Source organism: Salvelinus sp. IW2-2015, linkage group LG27 (assembly GCF_002910315.2).
Source record: "Salvelinus sp. IW2-2015 linkage group LG27, ASM291031v2, whole genome shotgun sequence".
In the NCBI taxonomy this organism is placed as follows: domain Eukaryota; kingdom Metazoa; phylum Chordata; class Actinopteri; order Salmoniformes; family Salmonidae; genus Salvelinus; species Salvelinus sp. IW2-2015.
In genome coordinates, this window is record NC_036867.1 from 16,146,613 (window position 1) to 16,165,412 (window position 18,800).

At 42.1% G+C, this 18,800-nt stretch overlaps 1 protein-coding gene and 1 long non-coding RNA gene across 4 annotated transcripts; one reads left to right on the forward strand and one right to left on the reverse strand.

The window, feature by feature from the left end:
• The first annotated feature begins 139 nt into the window (after positions 1–139).
• On the forward strand, positions 140–345 carry LOC139023099 (uncharacterized). Its single transcript, XR_011474244.1, has 3 exons — positions 140–187; positions 223–240; positions 277–345. It is a non-coding gene; the product is annotated as an uncharacterized lncRNA (long non-coding RNA).
• Positions 278–18,600, reverse strand: LOC111953574 (very-long-chain (3R)-3-hydroxyacyl-CoA dehydratase 1). 3 transcript variants are annotated; one of them, XM_023972948.2, is made up of 7 exons: positions 18,412–18,600; positions 11,190–11,307; positions 10,772–10,790; positions 10,587–10,675; positions 10,236–10,357; positions 1,454–1,570; positions 278–1,003 (listed from the first exon to the last, which is right to left on the reverse strand). In XM_023972948.2, the coding sequence occupies exons 1-7, from the start codon at positions 18,528–18,530 to the stop codon at positions 925–927; spliced, it is 663 nt and encodes a 220-aa protein (XP_023828716.1). In that variant the 5' UTR covers positions 18,531–18,600; the 3' UTR covers positions 278–924. The 3 variants fall into 3 exon arrangements, with proteins under 3 accessions (XP_023828716.1, XP_070291525.1, XP_023828715.1); XM_070435424.1 differs by having other exon boundaries at positions 1,392–1,570; positions 10,236–10,351; positions 18,412–18,599; XM_023972947.2 differs by having other exon boundaries at positions 1,392–1,570; positions 18,412–18,596.
• Positions 18,601–18,800: the final 200 nt, after the last annotated feature.

The window sequence follows — 18,800 nt, forward strand, 5'->3', positions numbered from 1 at the left end:
GAAGGTAATCAGTGCAGTATTATGTTTTTAGCAGGTGTAGAAGGTAATCAGTGCAGTATTATGTTTTTAGCAGGTGTAGAAGGTAATCAGGCAGTATTATGTTTTTAGCAGGTGTAGAAGTAATCAGTGCAGTATTATGTTTTAGCAGGTGTAGAAGGTAATCAGTGCAGTATTATGTTTAGCAGGTGTAGAGGTAATCAGTGCAGTATTAGTTTTTAGCAGGTGTAGAAGGTAATCAGTGCAGTATTATGTTTAGCAGGTGTAGAAAGGTAACAGGCAGTATTATGTTTTTAGCAGGTGTAGAAGGTAATCAGTGCAGTATTATGTTTTTAGCAGGTGTAGAAGGTAATCAGTGCAGTATTATGCTATCAGGTTGCAGGGTTTCAGTGCAGTATGCTGTGGCCACGCTGGCTGGTGGATTCAGTGCGTTCTCTTTCTGGGGATCTAGATCTCTACACCTGGACAGTGAAGACACAGTGGAACCCATAATGATGGGTGCGCAGCATTATGTTCCAGTTTTGCGATGATAATGATTCCGGCTAGAGATGATATTTATTCATTCTTTCCACAATGATGACTATTCCAGTTCTGTAATGATTCCTCTCATTGATTGATGAGTTTGGTGATGACTGATTCAGTGATGATTCTGATGACTGTTATTCCTGTTGGGTTATGATTTCTCTCGCAGCACTGTATTTAGTCCAGTTGGGTTATTGTGGTGACTGTGATGTTTAATTCTTTTTCCGTGATTATTACATGGCTTTTCCGGCGATGTTAGTATTCGTCTGACTCTCCCGGTCCATTTTGTTGCATGTGGAGTGCGGTGGAGCGCGGCACCAAAGGTGAATGGATGTGGCGGCAGGGGAGCTGTGCACACTCGCTGTCCCAAAACGAACGCCAGGTGCTGGACTGAGGCGGTTCTACTCATCCTTCTCTACTATGATCTCCCCAAGAAGCACCTTTCTCCTCTGACGGAGCATGTGGAAGTAGAGCTGTGGGAACACTAGGAGAGAGAGAGACGAGGGGAGAGGAGAGAAGAGAGCGAGAGCTATTTACCCAACAATCTAAACACTTATCCAGTCCAGATCAATATTTTAACAAAGAGTCTTCAGGGAGGTTCTCAGGGCTGGGATATAGGTGAGTATTGGGTCTAGATCTAGTATCCAACTAGCCATAAAAGACAGAAATGCACTTGAACATCATTTTTGTTAGCTCAAACACTAGGTCCTACTAATTATTCAAAACATCCCGAAAACAATTCCAAATTAACAACAGCGGTCACAAACTACTGAACAATTCTGCTGGTCAAAACAAGAGACCGTGAAGACCCATGAGTAACTAACGTCCACCTATAGGCTGAACATACAAACACGTTGTACGTTGCTGCTTACATGGGATATAGGAGAGCATGACGATAATGAGGAAGTAGTAGTAGTCAAAGGAGACGTTATACTTGTTGGGGAGCCTCATGGACAACATTCCGGTTTTGCGAACATATGGCAGAGCAGTGTAAATGGTCAGGAGTTCTCCGGCCACTCCGAGAGGGTACATGATGATAAACATGTTGTATCTGACAGGGAGAGGAGAGTCATTATTAACACACATAGAGGCATGCACGCACGTATGTACACACATACACACTATTCAGCTCAGGGGCCGTGTAGCAAAGAACAACTGAAAACACAAATTCACACTGTTGGATTACTGCACTGCAAAATGAAGAATTAGGCCACTAATTGGCTGATAACAAAAACATATCAGCTGTCACTTTGGTAATCGAAACACAGTGGTTCCCAACCGTTTTCGGCTACTGTACCACCAACGGAATTTTGCTCTGCTCGGTGTACCCCTGAAGTACACTCTCATGTACATTTCACCAGTAAGCCTATGCTATCATGAGTTTCATAAGTCTTCTCCCCAGTGGTCCTAGTATCCCTGGTTGGGAACCACTGTCTTAACACACCGACACCAGAACAACATTAGACATTAGACTTGCAGTAGGTTATTCTTCACCTTACACTATAAAACATTTATTGTAATTTTTACAATAAATGACTGGCAGCAAAGTAGCCAGTAGTAATTTACTGTACATTTACAGTAAATTACTGGTAGCACAGAAGCCAGTAAATTACTGTAGACTTACATGACATTTACTGTAACCACATTTACAGCATATTACTGGAACACCTGACTACATTAACATGCTGTATTTCTAGAATTTACAGTGCATTAATGGAAGCACAGTGGTTAGTAAACTGTTGCAAATTTACAGTGCAGGTAGCTAGTGCCAATGACGAGCAGTATATCTGTTACATGTATTTGATATAGGTATTTCAATACTTTCAATACCCATGTAATTTGTATTTCACTGGCCTGAACTACAATTCATGCAGCCTATTTTGTAAAAAGTTTCATTAGAATACATGTATTTTGTATTTTCTACTACAAATGTATATACTTGCAAGTAGCCCGCTTAACTACAACATTCTCAGTAATGGTAACATACTTTTTTTAACTTGCTATGACTGTGGTATATTCTTGTTTACCTTACACTGACTGTAAGTCGCTCTGGATAAGAGTGGGGGTGGCAGGTAGCCTAGTAGATAGAGCGTTGGGCCAGTAACCGAAAGGTTGCTCAGATTGAATCCCCGAGCTGACAAAGTAAAAATCGTGCGTTCTGCCCCTGAACAAGGCCAGCATGCCGGAGTCACCTCTTCACTGTTGATGTTGAGACTGGTGTTTTGCTGGTACTATTTAATGAAGCTGCCAGTTGAGGACTTGTGAGGCGTCTGTTTCTCAAACTAGACACTCTAATGTACTTGTCCTCTTGCTCAGTTGTGCACCGGGGCCTCCTACTCCTCTTTCTATTCTGGTTAGGGCCAGTTTGCTCTGTTTTGTGAAGGGAGTAGTATACAGTGTTGTACCAGATCTTCAGTTTCTTGGCAATTTCTCGCATGGAATAGCCTTCATTTCTCAGAACAAGAATAGACTGACAAGTTTCAGAAGAAAGTTCTTTGTTTCTGGTCATTTTTAGCCTGTAATCAAACGCACAAATGCTGATGCTCAAGTAGTCTAAAGAAGGACAGTTTTATTGCTTCTTTAAATCAGGACAACACTTTTCAGCTGTGCTAACATAATTGCAAAAGGGTTTTCTAATGATCAATTCGCCTTTTAAAATTATAAACTTGGATTAGCTAACACAAAGTGCCATTGGAACACAGGAGTGATGGTTGCTGTTAATGGGCCTCTATGTAGATATTTAAAAAAAATATCTGCCGTTTTCAGCTACAATAGTCATTTAGAACATTAACAATGTCTACACTGTATTTCTGATCAATTTTATGTTATTTTAAATGGACAAAAAAATGTGATTTTCTTTCAAAAACAAGGACATTTCTAAGTGACCCCAAACATTTGAACGGTAGTGTGTGTGTATATACACTGCTCAAAAAAATAAAGGGAACACTTAAACAACACAATGTAACTCCAAGTCAATCACACTTCTGTGAAATCAAACTGTCCAGTTAGGAAGCAACACTGATTGACAATAAATTTCACATGCTGTTGTGCAAATGGAATAGACAAAAGGTGGAAATTATAGGCAATTAGCAAGACACCCCCAAAAAAGGAGTGATTCTGCAGGTGGTGACCACAGACAACTTCTCAGTTCCTATGCTTCCTGGCTGATGTTTTGGTCACTTTTGAATGCTGGCGGTGCTCTCACTCTAGTGGTAGCATGAGACGGAGTCTACAACCCACACAAGTGGCTCAGGTAGTGCAGTTCATCCAGGATGGCACATCAATGCGAGCTGTGGCAAAAAGGTTTGCTGTGTCTGTCAGCGTAGTGTCCAGAGCATGGAGGCGCTACCAGGAGACAGGCCAGTACATCAGGAGACGTGGAGGAGGCCGTAGGAGGGCAACAACCCAGCAGCAGGACCGCTACCTCCGCCTTTGTGCCAGGAGGTGCACTGCCAGAGCCCTGCAAAATGACCTCCAGCAGGCCACAAATGTGCATGTGTCTGCTCAAACGGTCAGAAGCAGACTCCATGAGGGTGGTATGAGGGCCCGACGTCCACAGGTGGGGGTTGTGCTTACAGCCCAGCACCGTGCAGGACGTTTGGCATTTGCCAGAGAACACCAAGATTGGCAAATTCGCCACTGGCGCCCTGTGCTCTTCACAGATGAAAGCAGGTTCACACTGAGCACATGAGCACGTGACAGAGTCTGGAGACGCCGTGGAGAACGTTCTGCTGCCTGCAACATCCTCCAGCATGACCGGTTTGGCGGTGGGTCAGTCATGGTGTGGGGTGGCATTTCTTTGMGGGGCCGCACAGCCCTCCATGTGCTCGCCAGAGGTAGCCTGACTGCCATTAGGTACCGAGATGAGATCCTCAGACCCCTTGTGAGACCATATGCTGACACATGCACATTTGTGGCCTGCTGGAGGTCATTTTGCAGGGCTCTGGCAGTGCACCTCCTGGCACAAAGGCGGAGGTAGCGGTCCTGCTGCTGGGTTGTTGCCCTCCTACGGCCTCCTCCACGTCTCCTGATGTACTGGCCTGTCTCCTGGTAGCGCCTCCATGCTCTGGACACTACGCTGACAGACACAGCAAACCTTTTTGCCACAGCTCGCATTGATGTGCCATCCTGGATGAACTGCACTACCTGAGCCACTTGTGTGGGTTGTAGACTCCGTCTCATGCTACCACTAGAGTGAGAGCACCGCCAGCATTCAAAAGTGACCAAAACATCAGCCAGGAAGCATAGGAACTGAGAAGTTGTCTGTGGTCACCACCTGCAGAATCACTCCTTTTTTGGGGGTGTCTTGCTAATTGCCTATAATTTCCACCTTTTGTCTATTCCATTTGCACAACAGCATGTGAAATTTATTGTCAATCAGTGTTGCTTCCTAATTGGACAGTTTGATTTCACAGAAGTGTGATTGACTTGGAGTTACATTGTGTTGTTTAAGTGTTCCCTTTATTTTTTTGAGCAGTGTATATATGAGTGTGCGACTATTTATTTTACATTTTTATAGCTTACTGTTTATTCACCGTTAGTCAGCCTCTATACTAAATTATTTTCTCTGGGTGTGCGCCAGTTCATGCTTTTTATTAGACAATTGTATTTTAAGAAAATTACAGCAATTGCTATAAGTGAATATGTAATTACATATTACAGCATACCAATAAATATTTGGTGTCTCATATCACTTGCAGAGGCCTTACTTAACAAATGCTTCTAAACTGGTAGGGACTACAGGTGAAAAGGACATGGCTAAACACTCACCCATTAAAGGTTTGAGACTTGTTGTCACTCTGACCTGTCCCCTATATACATTAATTGTTAGGGAAGTACTACAACATACCACTTAAATTGGTACAGCATTCTCACTAACGGGTGAAACAAGTATGGCTTCTTACAAGGCACACTTCAATGTGTTAATGAGCCACAACAAAACCATAGACTCACTAAAGGTTTTTAGCACTCCAAAATTACAGTATTGTACTGTATTCCGTGGGGGTGGTTCTGAATTACAGTAAGTTACTGGTAGCACAGTAGCCAGTAATTACTGTAGATTTACAGGAAAAGGTTTTTAGATTAAAAAAATACAGTATGGTAGTGTATTCTCGTACTGAATTACAGTAAATTACTGGCAGCACAGTAGCCAGTAAGTTACTGTAGATTTACAAGACAAATACAAAAAAATATGGTATGGTACTGTATTTGGTGGGGTACCGCATTCGTAATAATTGGTGCAACAAGGCACGCCTCAAAATATGTTAATGAGACAGAGATTATTTTCGCCGCCCACAACATTTTTCCACAATTCACAGTTTGCTGCTGTAAATATACAGAAAGACATGTAACACAGTACTGTAAAATGCTATTGTAATTTTACAGGAGTGTAGCAGAATGCCATTTAGCCCCCATAATGTATTTCTCATTACAGTACTGTACTATAGTACTATAGTAGCTATAGTAGCTATAGTAGCTAATTGTTAAAGTTTTGCTGTAAATTTACAGCAATTTGTTACAGTGTAGCTTTATGCAATGTCAACTATGGCGGTGTTCCAAATGGCTCCCTATTCCCTATATAGTGCACTACTTTTGATCAGGGCCCATATACGGCTCTAGGAATAGTGTGTCATTTGGAATGTCCCAAAAGGATCAGCTCCATTAATGATTTTCAAAGTGTTTTAACATTATTTTATTTCTGCACGTCAATGAACAATTATAAAAAAATTCTGCACATCATGAGAAATTACCGGTATTCAAACACTGTGGCGCTGTTTCCCGGACACAGATTAAGCCTAGTCCCGGACTTAAAAACACTTTCAATGGAGATGTTTAAAGTCCCAGTGCAGTTTAAAACGCGATTTCCACACCATGAGGTTGGAATAATACTGTGATATTGTGAATACATTTTGGTGTAAGAGCTGTTTGAAAAGACTGCCTGAAATTTCTGTTTGTTTTGGAGGGATGGAATTTTCACCAGGCGGCAAATTAGTTAGGCCAATAAGAAAGAGAGTTCCAAACCTCTCTGCCAATAACAGCTAGTGTTCTGTTTTCCCCTCCTCACCAGGCCACTCCCAGACAGTCCTAACAAAATTGTTGCTTGTGAAATTGCTCTTTGCCAAGAAGCTATTTTTGACCATTTTAATTTAAAACATGTCACAGTAAGGTACTTAATTGTTACCCAGAAATTATTTGATATTGAGATAAAAACGGCTGCATTGGTTAATAATCAACCCAGAAATATTTATTTTATAACACCACTGTATTCAATTCCAAAAGGGTACAAAAATGTAGGGGAAAACAAACCAGTCGGTTATCAAAGGAGAGGGATCTATATATGTGGAGACGGCGGGGCGTAAGAATCCTGAATTTACTCAATAACGTGGCGGCGGTACTGGGGAGTGTCTCGGAGGATGTGAGAGAAATGTTGGGCGAGCATTCCATGCCCAAAACAGATGGTCTTAAAAACAGGAGCAGCTGAATATGAGCCCCTCTCCCCCCCTGTGTGGGCCTGGCTGCTCCCCTCCCTGTGTAAATTAACCCCTTAGAACACTTGGAGGGGAATGGGGAAAGGAGCAGGACAAGAGAGGGTGAGAACGGGGGCTAAACTAACTGATCAAGACAAGGGAAGCAAACCTGCAAACCAAAGAGACCTGTCGTACATGTAAAAAAAAATATATTGAATGAACCGTACTGCGGTCACAGGAACAAGACCTGACTTGCTGAAGTCACTGAAAAAGCAGGAGTCTCATTGTCACCCCACTTCATAGCCACTGCACAGCCAATAAACGGTGTATGTCTCTAATCAAATTTTTAGACATTCATATTTTGAACGGAAAGAAGCATGCTCTTAGCAATAGGATCCCAGGACTATGGGTCGGTCGGATTGCTTCCCACGTGTGTAGTCTGCATTCTTCCCCAGTGCTCACATTTCATATGAGGGCCCTCAGATATGCGAGGCTGACAGTTACACATCACTACTGCTCCTGATAGGCCCACGTTATGTCACCAGTCTGCTGACAGCGGCAGTAAATAGAGGTTTTTATGAGTGTTGTGTATAATGACAGACATGAGAAATTGGCATTTTTACTACAGCACTGCTTAGCTGTTGGACTGGGGTCTAACAGACACCTGACCCCCTGTCATCATCAGCTGATGCCATGTGTTAAAGTACACACATTTAAATAGTACTAGATTGGGGATTTTTTGGCTTCCATTGCGGAATTGTCTTGGGTGCTATATATATATATATGTTTTATTTTTTTAAAGATTCAATAAATACTCATAAGGTTTTAAATGGAACCTGTAAGGTGCTATAAATAACCCTAAGGTTCTATAAAGAAACATAAAAAAAAGCTTCTATATAGCAAAATAAAAAAAGGGTTCCACTATGGTAACAACCATTTTTGGGGCTATATACAGTAGAATCCTTTTTTTAATGGCTCTTTATAGGAGAATGTTCATACAAAATAACCTCTCAATCTTAAAATTCCATGTGTTATTATTATGTTAACTGACAAGTTGAATCAAGAAAGCTACCTTTGGAACAGCTGGGGTTCCCTGAGAAGAGAATTGACAGCCACTGACTGATTTAGTCAACCATTCTTAATTGACAGAAGGCCATACATGAGTCTTTCACAAAACACTGTCACTAGCCATAGTGATATATAATATTTAATTGCGTAACACAACACATTACATTAGATCAACTGGAATGAAACGCTCACTCACGGTTGCACAAAAAGAGCTGTGAGCCGCCTCCACTACCTTTCAATTATCACTAAAAGAGCAAAGAATCCTTTTGTGCACTGTAAAGAACCATTGAAGGGCTCAAAAGGGTTGCGTGAGTCATTATGGTTCCACATAAAACCATCACCCTTACCAAATAACCCCACATTTTGTTGTGTGTAGTTGTTTGCGTATGTCTGAGACTGAAGCGCAGATCTGGGTTGAAATACTACACTGAACTAAAATATAAATGCAACATGTAAAGTGTTGGTCCCATGTTTCATGAGCTGAAATAAAAGATCTCAGAAATGTTCCAACCGGACAAAAATATTATTTCTCTCAAATTCTGTGCTGAAATTCATTTACATCCCTGTAAGTGAGCATTTCTCCTTTGCCAAGATAATCCATCCACCTGACAGGTGTGGCATATCAAAAAGCTGATTAAACAGCATGATCGTTACACAGGTGCACCTTGTGCTGGGGACAATAAAAGGCCACTCTAAAATGTGCAGTTTTGACACATAACACAATGCCACAGTCTCATGTTTTGAGGGAGCGTGCAATTGGCATGCTGACTGCAGGAATGTCTGACTGCAGGAATGTCCGACTTCATCTCGGGACTAACAACACCCGTGCCAATATATCCTCCAAACACCAGCTTCTTGGGCATTATCACTTAAATACATTACACCCAGCCAATAAAAAAAGTTATCCTTTATGACATTGAGGATAATGTCACTCTTCTCTTGACCAGGACCCCAATGTATCAAGCGTCTCAGAGTAGGAGTGCTGATATAGGATCAGCTCCCCACTGTCCATGTACCCCCTTGGCGTTTTTGCTATTTTGTTGCATTACAACCTGTAATTTAAATTGATTTTTATGTGGATTTCATGTAATGCACATACAAAAAATAGTCCAAATTGGTGAAGTGAAATGAAAAAAATTACTTGTTTAAAATTAAAAACGAAGAAGGGGTGCGTGCATCCACTAAGCAAGGGGTACCACCAAGCAAGTGGCACCATGAAGACCAAGGAGTGCTCCAAACAGGTCAGGGACAAAGTTGTGAAGAAGTACAGATTAGGGTTGGGTTATAAAAAAATATTCAAAACTTTGAACATCCCACGGAGCACCATTAAATCCATTATTAAAGAAATGGAAAGAATATGGCACCACAACAAACCTGCCAAGAGAGGGCCGCCCACCAAAACTCACAGACCAGGCAAGGAGGGCATTAATCAGAGAAGTAACAAAGAGACCAAAGATAACCTTGAAGGAGCTGCAAAGCTCCACAGCGGAGATTGGAGTATCTGTCCATAGGACCACTTTAAGCCATACACTCCACAGTGTTGGGCTTTACGGAAGAGTGTCCAGAAAAAAGCCATTGCTTAAAGAAAAAAATCTTACCCATTGTGAAAACTGATCCTTAATGAGCATAGAGATGCTTGATACATATGGCACGGAATAAATCAGAATCCCTGCACTGATAGTGTCACCACATTTTCTCCAATCTCTGATCTGAATGCTTATCAATGCCTGATCACCTCCCATGTAATCCATCAATTACCCATAACCGTCTCCTAGCGCATAAATCAAAGTGATAATGCCAGAGTACTAAGCGTTAGCAATTAGGTCAACCAACATCCATAGAGAATGGCTAACAAGGTGCTAATCAATAAACAACACACTCATGCTGATCACATGCTGTATGGTTATGAGCAAGGAGATACCTTCCCCAGGCTACTACTGTATTCCCTGTGACATCACAATACTGATGTGAAACCAGTCTGTCTGTAGTGGGAAGCATGCCACGGCAAACACCAATCAAACCAGACCAACATTCCAAGAACTGCGACAGCCCCGGACACCCCTGGGCGTTTGCATGCAGCTTGCTGATGCTGAGAACGCTCGGCATCAGCAAGGTGCACGTAAACGCCCTGGACCAGAGCTACCCAAAACCCAGCCCTCCCATCCCCATCCCCATCTCCACCTGGCCCATTTAATGAAGTATGGCAGGTGGTTGAGCAGATTGAATGTATAGAAGGAATATCTGGTAATCTCTGTAAACGTCCAAACGGCCAAGAAGAGGATTACACTTTCTTCGTTCTGGATCTTCCAACAAAGAACGGAACAAAACAAGGAGGGAGAAGATAGTTAACACTTAAGGGGGTCCATGTTGAACAGTAGGACACTACTACAGTTGGCCGCCAGGGGGGTCAGCTTTCCGTTCCCCAATCCTAAACTTAACCATTATTGGGGAAAATGCTAAACTGATCCAAGACCAGTGTCTCTGGGGAACTTCACCTCACACCAACTCCAACTCCATAAATGAGATAGTCACCTGTTTGATGCTGTTGGTGATGAACCACACCATGAAGATTCGTGAACATACTTGAACCCCGGTCACAATTACAGAGGTCCTCACGATTCCTATACGACGAGAACCATGGAAATCAACATTAACGTCAGAAGTAGGAGATCTGGTTATATTCACATTGCATGGTTGTCATTCAAGACCATACATACCGATTGCACAATGCACCACCTGAAAGACAACAAATAAGAATCAGTGACTCGTGGCCTTGGGTGGTCTAGCGGTCTAAGCCGCTGCCTCTGGAGTACATGTATGATATACCGCTGCCAGCATGGATTAGAATCCGGCCCATTGCACTTTTAGAACTCCATGTTTCTCTAACGTATAACCAAACAAAATACTTAAAAAACAGAATCAGGTGAATTATCTCTTCTCACTTCTTAGTATTAACCAAGGATCTCAGTATCAAAGCTCAGCTTCAGAGTATTTAAAGCTCACATTAGAAGGATCTTACTAATCATTTCAGCGTTGAACTGTTTTATAATCTGTTTTCATGGAACACTTTGAGACGAGTGTGTGTTTGTGTGAATGTGGCTACTAGTGAATTATGAGGATATTCCAGAAACTCACCTCAACTAACGCAATGGTCTGGAAAAACTTGAGTGTCCTTGCTATACTTTTGTACAGACCCTTGTGTGTGCCTTTCTGGACGTAGAAGCGCATCATTGCCATAGCCAAAACCAGCCACCTGGAAAAGAGACAATATTTACAACATCTGAAACGACTTTAATGCTAAATACAGTTTAAGTGTGCATGAGAAGGACAAAGATTACTTAATAGATACACTATATATACAAAAGTATGTGTATAAAATCGAGCACACAGCCCTGCAATCTCCATAGACAAACATTGGTAGTAGAATGTCCTTACTAAAGAGCTCCGTGACTTTCAATGTGGCACCATCATAGGATGCCACCTTTTCAACAAGTCAGTTTGTCACGTTTCTTCCCTGCTAAAGCTGCCCCGGTCACCTGTAAGTGCTGTTATTGTGAAGTGGAAACGTCTAGGAGAAACAACGGTTCAGCCGTGAAGTGGTAGGCCACACAAGCTCACAGAACGGGACCAGTGAGAGCTGAAGTGCCTAAAAATGTTCTGTCCTCGGTTGCAACACTCACTAACGCGTTCCAAACTGCCCCTGGAAGAAACATCAGCACAAGAACTGTTCAACGGGAGCTTCATAAAATGGGTTTCTATGGCCGAGCAGCCGCACACAAGCCTAAGATCACCATGTGCAATGCCAAGCGCCGGCTAGAGTGATGTAAAGCTCGCCACCATTGGATTCTGAAGCTGTGGAAATGCGCTCTCTGGAGTGATGAATCACGCTTTACCATCTGGCTGTCCGACAGATGAATCTGGGTTTGGCGGATGCCAGGAGAACGCTACCTGCCCTAATGCATAGTGCCAACTGTAAAGTTTGGTGGAGGAGGAATAATGGTCTGGGGCTGTTTTTCATGGTAGATCCAGTGAAGGGAAATCTTAATGCTACAGCATACAATGACATTCTAGACAATTCTGTGCTTCCAACTTTGCGGCAACAGTTTGGGGAAATCCCTTTCCTGTTTTAGTATGACAATGACCCCATGCACAAAGCGAGGTCCATACAGAAATTGTTGGTCAAGATCGGTGTGGAAGAACTTGACTGACCTGGAACGCCGACTGCGAGCCAGACCTACTCGCCCAACATCCGTGCTCGACCTCACTAATGCTCTTGTGGCAGAATGGAAACAAGTCCCGGCAGCAATGTTCCAACATCTAGTGGAAAGCCTTCCCAGAAGAGTGGAGGCTGTTATAGCATATTAATGCCCATGACTTTGGAATGAGATGTTCACTGATGTACTGTACCACTTTAGAGTTAGAGCTCAAAAGCTATTGGTTCAATCACTTTGTTTCCATAGTTAAGGTTAGGGTTTTTAGCTTTTTCGGTCTCAACTTTTATGACCTAACCTACTTGTGTGTGATTGTTGACCTATGTAGTTTTCCAGTACTATTGTCAGCAAGTAGCATTGACACCAGCTAAACTTGTATGCCTCATCACCAATGATGCGTCCCAAATGGCACCATATTCCTCACATAGACCACTACTTCTGACCAGGGCTCTAGTCAAAAGTAGTGCACTATGTAGTGAATAAGGTGCCATTTGGGACGCAAGCACAGCGTCAGTTGGGGAAACAGCAAGGGCCAACTCCCTTCTACACGACATCTAAGGCCTTGTACACACTGCAGGCCTTAATACTCAAATCAGTATTGTTTTTCAAATCCGTTTTGGAGTACTGACTGTCCAAACATCAAGTTACAAGTGATCAAATCAGATGTGTGTTCAGACAACAGTCATTTGCTATCCTGGCTATGCTAGTTGTCATAGTAACAATGGGTGTGTGCGCAGTGGTGTAGGCTGATTGGTGGTGGTGCTCATACTTTTTATCCCTCAGAAGTTATGTAGCAAGCTAAGGTGACAACAATGCCTGCCATGGACGTGTCCCAGTTGCTTTGAATGTTCAAAAATCATAGTGTAAGAACACTTGAAAGTTGGATCATATCCTTTGATGCTTTAAAAAACGAGTCCTTTTTGGCTAGCCACAGCAGTTACTTAACTAGCTAAGGAGCTGTTTCTCGTTCGAGCACATTTGTTTGTAAACAATTAACAAGCTAGTTACCTACCACATGTTCTTGTCAAACTGTCAACAGAGTAGCTACTGTAGCAAGCACTGAGATATGGCAAATAAAATCTAAAAACCACTTGAGGGCAAATATATCAGATTTGTCTATTCAGACGAGTCGCATGGTCAGGAATCACGAAGGTGGTTTGAAATGTGGCTTGAAATATCTGATTGCATGTGTTTTTTGGCTGTTCAGACTGCAGGAAAAATAACAGACTTGAATTGGATATGAATCTTTTTGTCACTTCAAATTGCCAATGTGAACAAGACTTTGTCTCTAGCCTGGTACTTCACAATAATCTATTTATACTGTACATCAGTCATTACAGCACAGCTATAAGCCAGACAGAATGTAAACACAGAATGCTTGGAAAAACACTTTTTTGGTTACTACATGATTCCATATGTGTTATTTCATAGTTTTGATGTATTCACTATTATTCTACAATGTAGAAATTCGTACAAATAAAGAAAAACCCTGGAATGAGTCAGTGTGTCCAAACTTTTGGCTGGTACTGTATATGTGAATAATGAATGAACATTTTTCAAGGAAATCACTGAACAATCTGGTGCAGACACCATTTGTATCTACAATGAAGTATGTTTAATATGTAGAGCACTATACTAAATACAATGCGATCTTTATTGGTCTATTACAATCAGGATGCAACACAAATATCTCACAGTAATAAGACCAATAGGACCTTGTGACCTTTCTGTATAATTATGTTAGAATCAAAATACATGTTTTAGTATTTAAACTGAGCAAAAATATAAACGCAACATGTAAAGTGTTGGTCCCATGTTTCATGAGCTGAAATGAAAGATTGCAAAAATGTTCCACACGAACAAAAAGCTTGTTTCTCTCAAATTTTGTGCACGAATATGTTTACATTCCTGTTTGTGAAATTGTTTGTTTTGCCAAGATAATCCATCCACCTAACAGGTGTGGCATGTAAAATTAGCTGATTAAACAGCATGATCATTACACAAGTGCACCTTGTGCTGCGGACAATAAAAGGCCTGTCTAAAATGTGCATTTTTGTCACACAACACAATGCCACAGATGTCTTAAGTTGAGGGAGCATGCAATTGGCATGCTGACTGCAGGAATATCCACCAGAGCTGTTGCCAGAGAATGCAATGTTAATTTCTCTACCATAAGCAGCCTGCAATGTCGTTTTAGAGAATTTGGCAGAACGTCCAACTGGCCTCACAACCGCAGACCACATGTAACCAGGCCAGCCCAGGACCTCCACATCCGGCTTCTTCACCTGCGGGATCGTCTGAGATGAAACTGTGGGTTTGCACAACCGATTAATTTCTGCACAAACTGTCAGAAACTGTCTCAGGGAAGCTCATCTGCGTGCTCGTTGTCCTCACCAGGGTTCTGACCTGTCTGCAGTTTGGCGTCGTAACTGACTTGAGTGGGCAAATGCTCACCTTTGAAATAGCCACTGGCATGCTGGAAAAGTGTGCTCTTCGCGGATTAATCCCTGTTTCAACTGTACTGGGCAGTATGGCGTTGTGTGGTCAATTGTGGCAGTGGGGTTATGGTATGGGCACGCATAAGCTAAGGACAATGAACACAATTGCATTTTATCGATGGCAATTTGAATGCTGTGAGATACCGTGACGAGATCCTGAGGCCCATTGTAGTGCCATTAATCCGCCGCCATCACCTAATGTTTCAGCATGATAATGCACGGCCCCGTGTTGTAAGGATCTGTACTGAAAATGTCCCAGTTCTTCCATGGCCTGCATACTCGCCAGTTATGTCACCCATTGAGCATGTATGGGATGCTTTGGATCGACATGTATGACAGCGTGTTCCAGTTCCCGCCAATATCCAGCCTCTTCGCACAGCCATTGAAGAGGAGTGGGACAACATTCCACAGGCCACAATCAACAGCCGGATCAACTCTTTGCAAAGGAGATGTGAAGCGCTGCATGAGACAAATGGTGGTCACACCAGATACTGACTGGTTTACTGATCCACACCCCTACCTTTCTTTTAAGGTATCTGTGACCAACAGATACATATCTGTATTTCCATTCATGTGAAATTCATAGATTGGGTCCCAATGAATGTATTTCAATTGACTGATTTTCTTATACAGTATGAACTGAAATTCAGTGAAATCTTTGAAATTGTTGCATGTTGCATTTCATATTTTTGTTCAATGTAATTGCGGGTCCGTTTTGAGGACCATTTAAAGCTAATTATCCATGGCTTTAGTCATGGGTAAAGATCAGGGTAAACAGAGGTGTGAGAGTTCTTGTACAGAACTTACACAGAAGACCAGGGGCTGTATGTATCATTCGTCTCAGAGTAGGAGTGCTGATCTAGGATCAGGTCCTCCCTGTCCATGTAATCTTTATTATTGGGATCTAAAGGGCAAAACTAATCCTAAATCAACACTCCTACTCTGAGACGCTTGATAAATACAGCCCCTTGTTGAGCTTTACAGACTGTGCTCCCTTTACATTCACTAGTCTACTAGGTCAGCTGTGCGATAGATCTCTGTGAAGGTATGTTTCTGAAGGTGTCTAAGGGTCTCGGCATACAGTTGTTCTTTTCCTCTAAAATAGGTAACTTTACAACAACAAAAAATGTTATAGGATCACAAACACACAGTATTAGCAATGATGGAGGCCAAATTACATAATTTCCTCAACCGTTTCCATTATTTCACTAAAGGTCTTTGCAGACTGCACGTCGGATCCAGTCTTTTACGATTATCCGTCACACTGTGCGAGGTTACCAAATTAAAATCTTGATATCAACCTGGCCAGATTGTACAATTCGCTCCAGCAGCACAAGCCTCACTCTGCACGAGAAGAGTTCAGAAAAATATATGCATTTTAGAAATAGTTTTCACATACAAACTTTATATGTCCGAACTCGGAAGCGAATAAGCTTCCCCAAAATAACATGGTCGCTGTGGTAGAACGTTTATTTTGATTGCATTTATCAAAATCCCATCAGTAGCCTGATTTCAGATGTGTCATGTAGGCTAAACAAGTTTATTTGGGAAATCGTTCTTCTTTCACAGCATCTGGAACGTTATTAATATGACTATTCACAATAATCGTATTGTGTGCATACTCAATGCCGGCCGGGTTCCTATTGGTCAGTCACCGAGATCGGCTTGTAACACCAGTCACACTTACGTCACACGATAAAGACAAACAAATTCTAACACTGACTGAACTTTGTCGCAGCCTAAGCAGGTAGTGGTTCTTAAATCGGCAGACCTAGACCATCACAATGAACGAGCGTAGACGTTCAACAATCGTTTACGACATAAGAATTTGCCCATGACGTGGACATTTCGTCTGGGACGGCAAAATCGTGGCATAAAAAGGCTGAAATCGCAGTCTGCAAAGGCCTCGATTTGAAATCACAATTTTTTTGTCACATTTTGACGTCCCTCATTTAGATAATTGAAAAATAGCTTGTGTAAGAACACAAGGTGAGAGGAGGGTATCTGCAGGAACCTGTAAATGTGTGTGACTGGTAATTGGTGGAGAGTGAGTGGGAATTTTCTACAATCACACCTTGATTCGGTATTCATGAGTAAACGGGCTCATAGTAGGATTAGTCCTAGGACATTACACGACATCGTCTAAATCCGACGAGGTGTCAAGTGCCCATGTAAATCTCCACCGTTTATGTGACGTTTCAGAGTGTACCTTGAAGTTAAATCAAACTTTGTCAGGGATTAGTGAGACATACACTACTGCCACCACCTGTTATAAAGGGATGTGCTTCTGCTAAACCAGATTGATCTGATACTTTTGCAGCGACTGCTGTAGCCTAGTGGCTACTGTTCAGTGTTTGAGCTCAGGTGCTAGGTCGATGGGTCAAGTGCTCAAGCTGTGCAACAAGTGTATTATCTGTTTGAAGACACAATCTGTTTGAAAAATCAACATCATTTAGGACCTACTGAATACAACTACTTCAGTTTATTACCTGAGAGTACATTACTATTGTATTGCAAATGTATGATCTCTGTCTCAGCACAATAATTCATGAGGGTTTATTTGATGCTAATTAAATGAATGGGGTTTAGGACTTACAAAACGATTCTGTTACTAACAGTTACTATCATATAAAGATGATTGGATAATATAGGTGTAGGTTAGTGCTATCATTTGGAGAGAAGGGACAAATGTACACACATGATTTAAAATGTCAATGAATAGTTTGATTCCAATAGTCACTATTTTAACAGCTCTTTGACGGTTTGAATCAACATTGGTATATGTTTACTCTGATCATGTACAGGGGCTTAGAACTATCTCAGTGCGCATGTCTCTTGAACTAGGTAACTGAACCTAGTTTTCACACCTTCATGTAATACTAAAATACCCATTATGTGAGTAGCAGACGACAAATGGGAGCTACAGTACAATGAGTGTAAGTGGAGAAAACATGGCTCCAACAGCTCCATAAATGCGCATTTTACGCATATCTCCAAAAAGTGCCATTCTCAGTTCAAGTGACCCAGACCAATGAAAATGAACTTAAGACACTATCAACAGCTTAATAAATCATTGAAAACTTGACAGCTATTAAATTAAGTTCGTTTTGTGTGTTCATTACAAGGACTATACGAACACCAAGTGAAATAATTGCGTCATCGCGCCCGCGCACTTTGTAGCGCATAAACTTGCAGTTATTAAAATCTGCTTATTGGGCATTTCACTCGCCCAAACCGAAGCTCCAGTGTCAGCGCGCTGTCTATACTTATCACTGCAACTGTCGAGGTAGTGCTGGGCATGACGCTGACAAAGTGTAATCGACCGTATTTGGAAAGGCTGAACCCGCGCCGGGGGCCGCACTTGTAACGCCGTTATTTTCACTAAAAAGATCCACATATTGATTATTTGAGAATTGTCTACTTGGACACCCTACCTATCAAGTCTTTTACATTTATTTTGCTCACTGTTCAAACTTCATGGGCGCTGTCTGTCACTAAATTCGGCAATAGATTGGGCACTTGCACTGTCAGAGACACCGCGGACCTATAAACAGCCACACGCGCTTGCTCACAGCGCTCTGGTGCATAACGAAGTTTTAAGGGAGTGGCTACTTTATAACCAGCGATAGGGCAGAATAATTGACATACCCGGCCGTCATGGCGATGTTGTAAAATGTAAGCCATGCGACAGCGATGGCACTTTTCGTCCTCTTCTTGTTGTTGTTTTCTTTCTCTTCAACCGAGCCGTCCTCCTCCGTGGACGCCATGGTACGTACGGGGGACAGAGTGGGAAAGTCAGAAACGCTGCGCAAGCGCGATTTGGGGCAGCAGGGTCATGCATCCATGTATCCACGACACCCCTCTCGCGGGACTATTGCTTCACAAGTGCGTGTGGTGGCAAGTCCCTAAGGAAAGTCCCACTGTCGATGAGTCATTCAATCAAACATTTGACCCATAGTGACACTACCAGTAGGCCTTCATTAGAACAATTTAATGTAACTGTAACTGTTCATTAATTCTTGACTACATTCGTTTGA

Coding starts and splice junctions, on each gene's coding strand:
- LOC111953574 (XM_023972947.2), bottom strand. CDS start 18,530: ATGGCGTCCACGGAGGAGGACGGCTCGGTTGAAGAGAAAGAAAACAAC. Junction 10,358..10,586: donor TCACCAACAGCATCAAACAG/GTGACTATCTCA, acceptor CTTTGTTGGAAG/ATCCAGAACGAAGAAAGTGT. Junction 1,571..10,235: donor TACTTCATTAAATGGGCCAG/GTGGAGATGGGG, acceptor TCTCCCTGTCAG/ATACAACATGTTTATCATCA.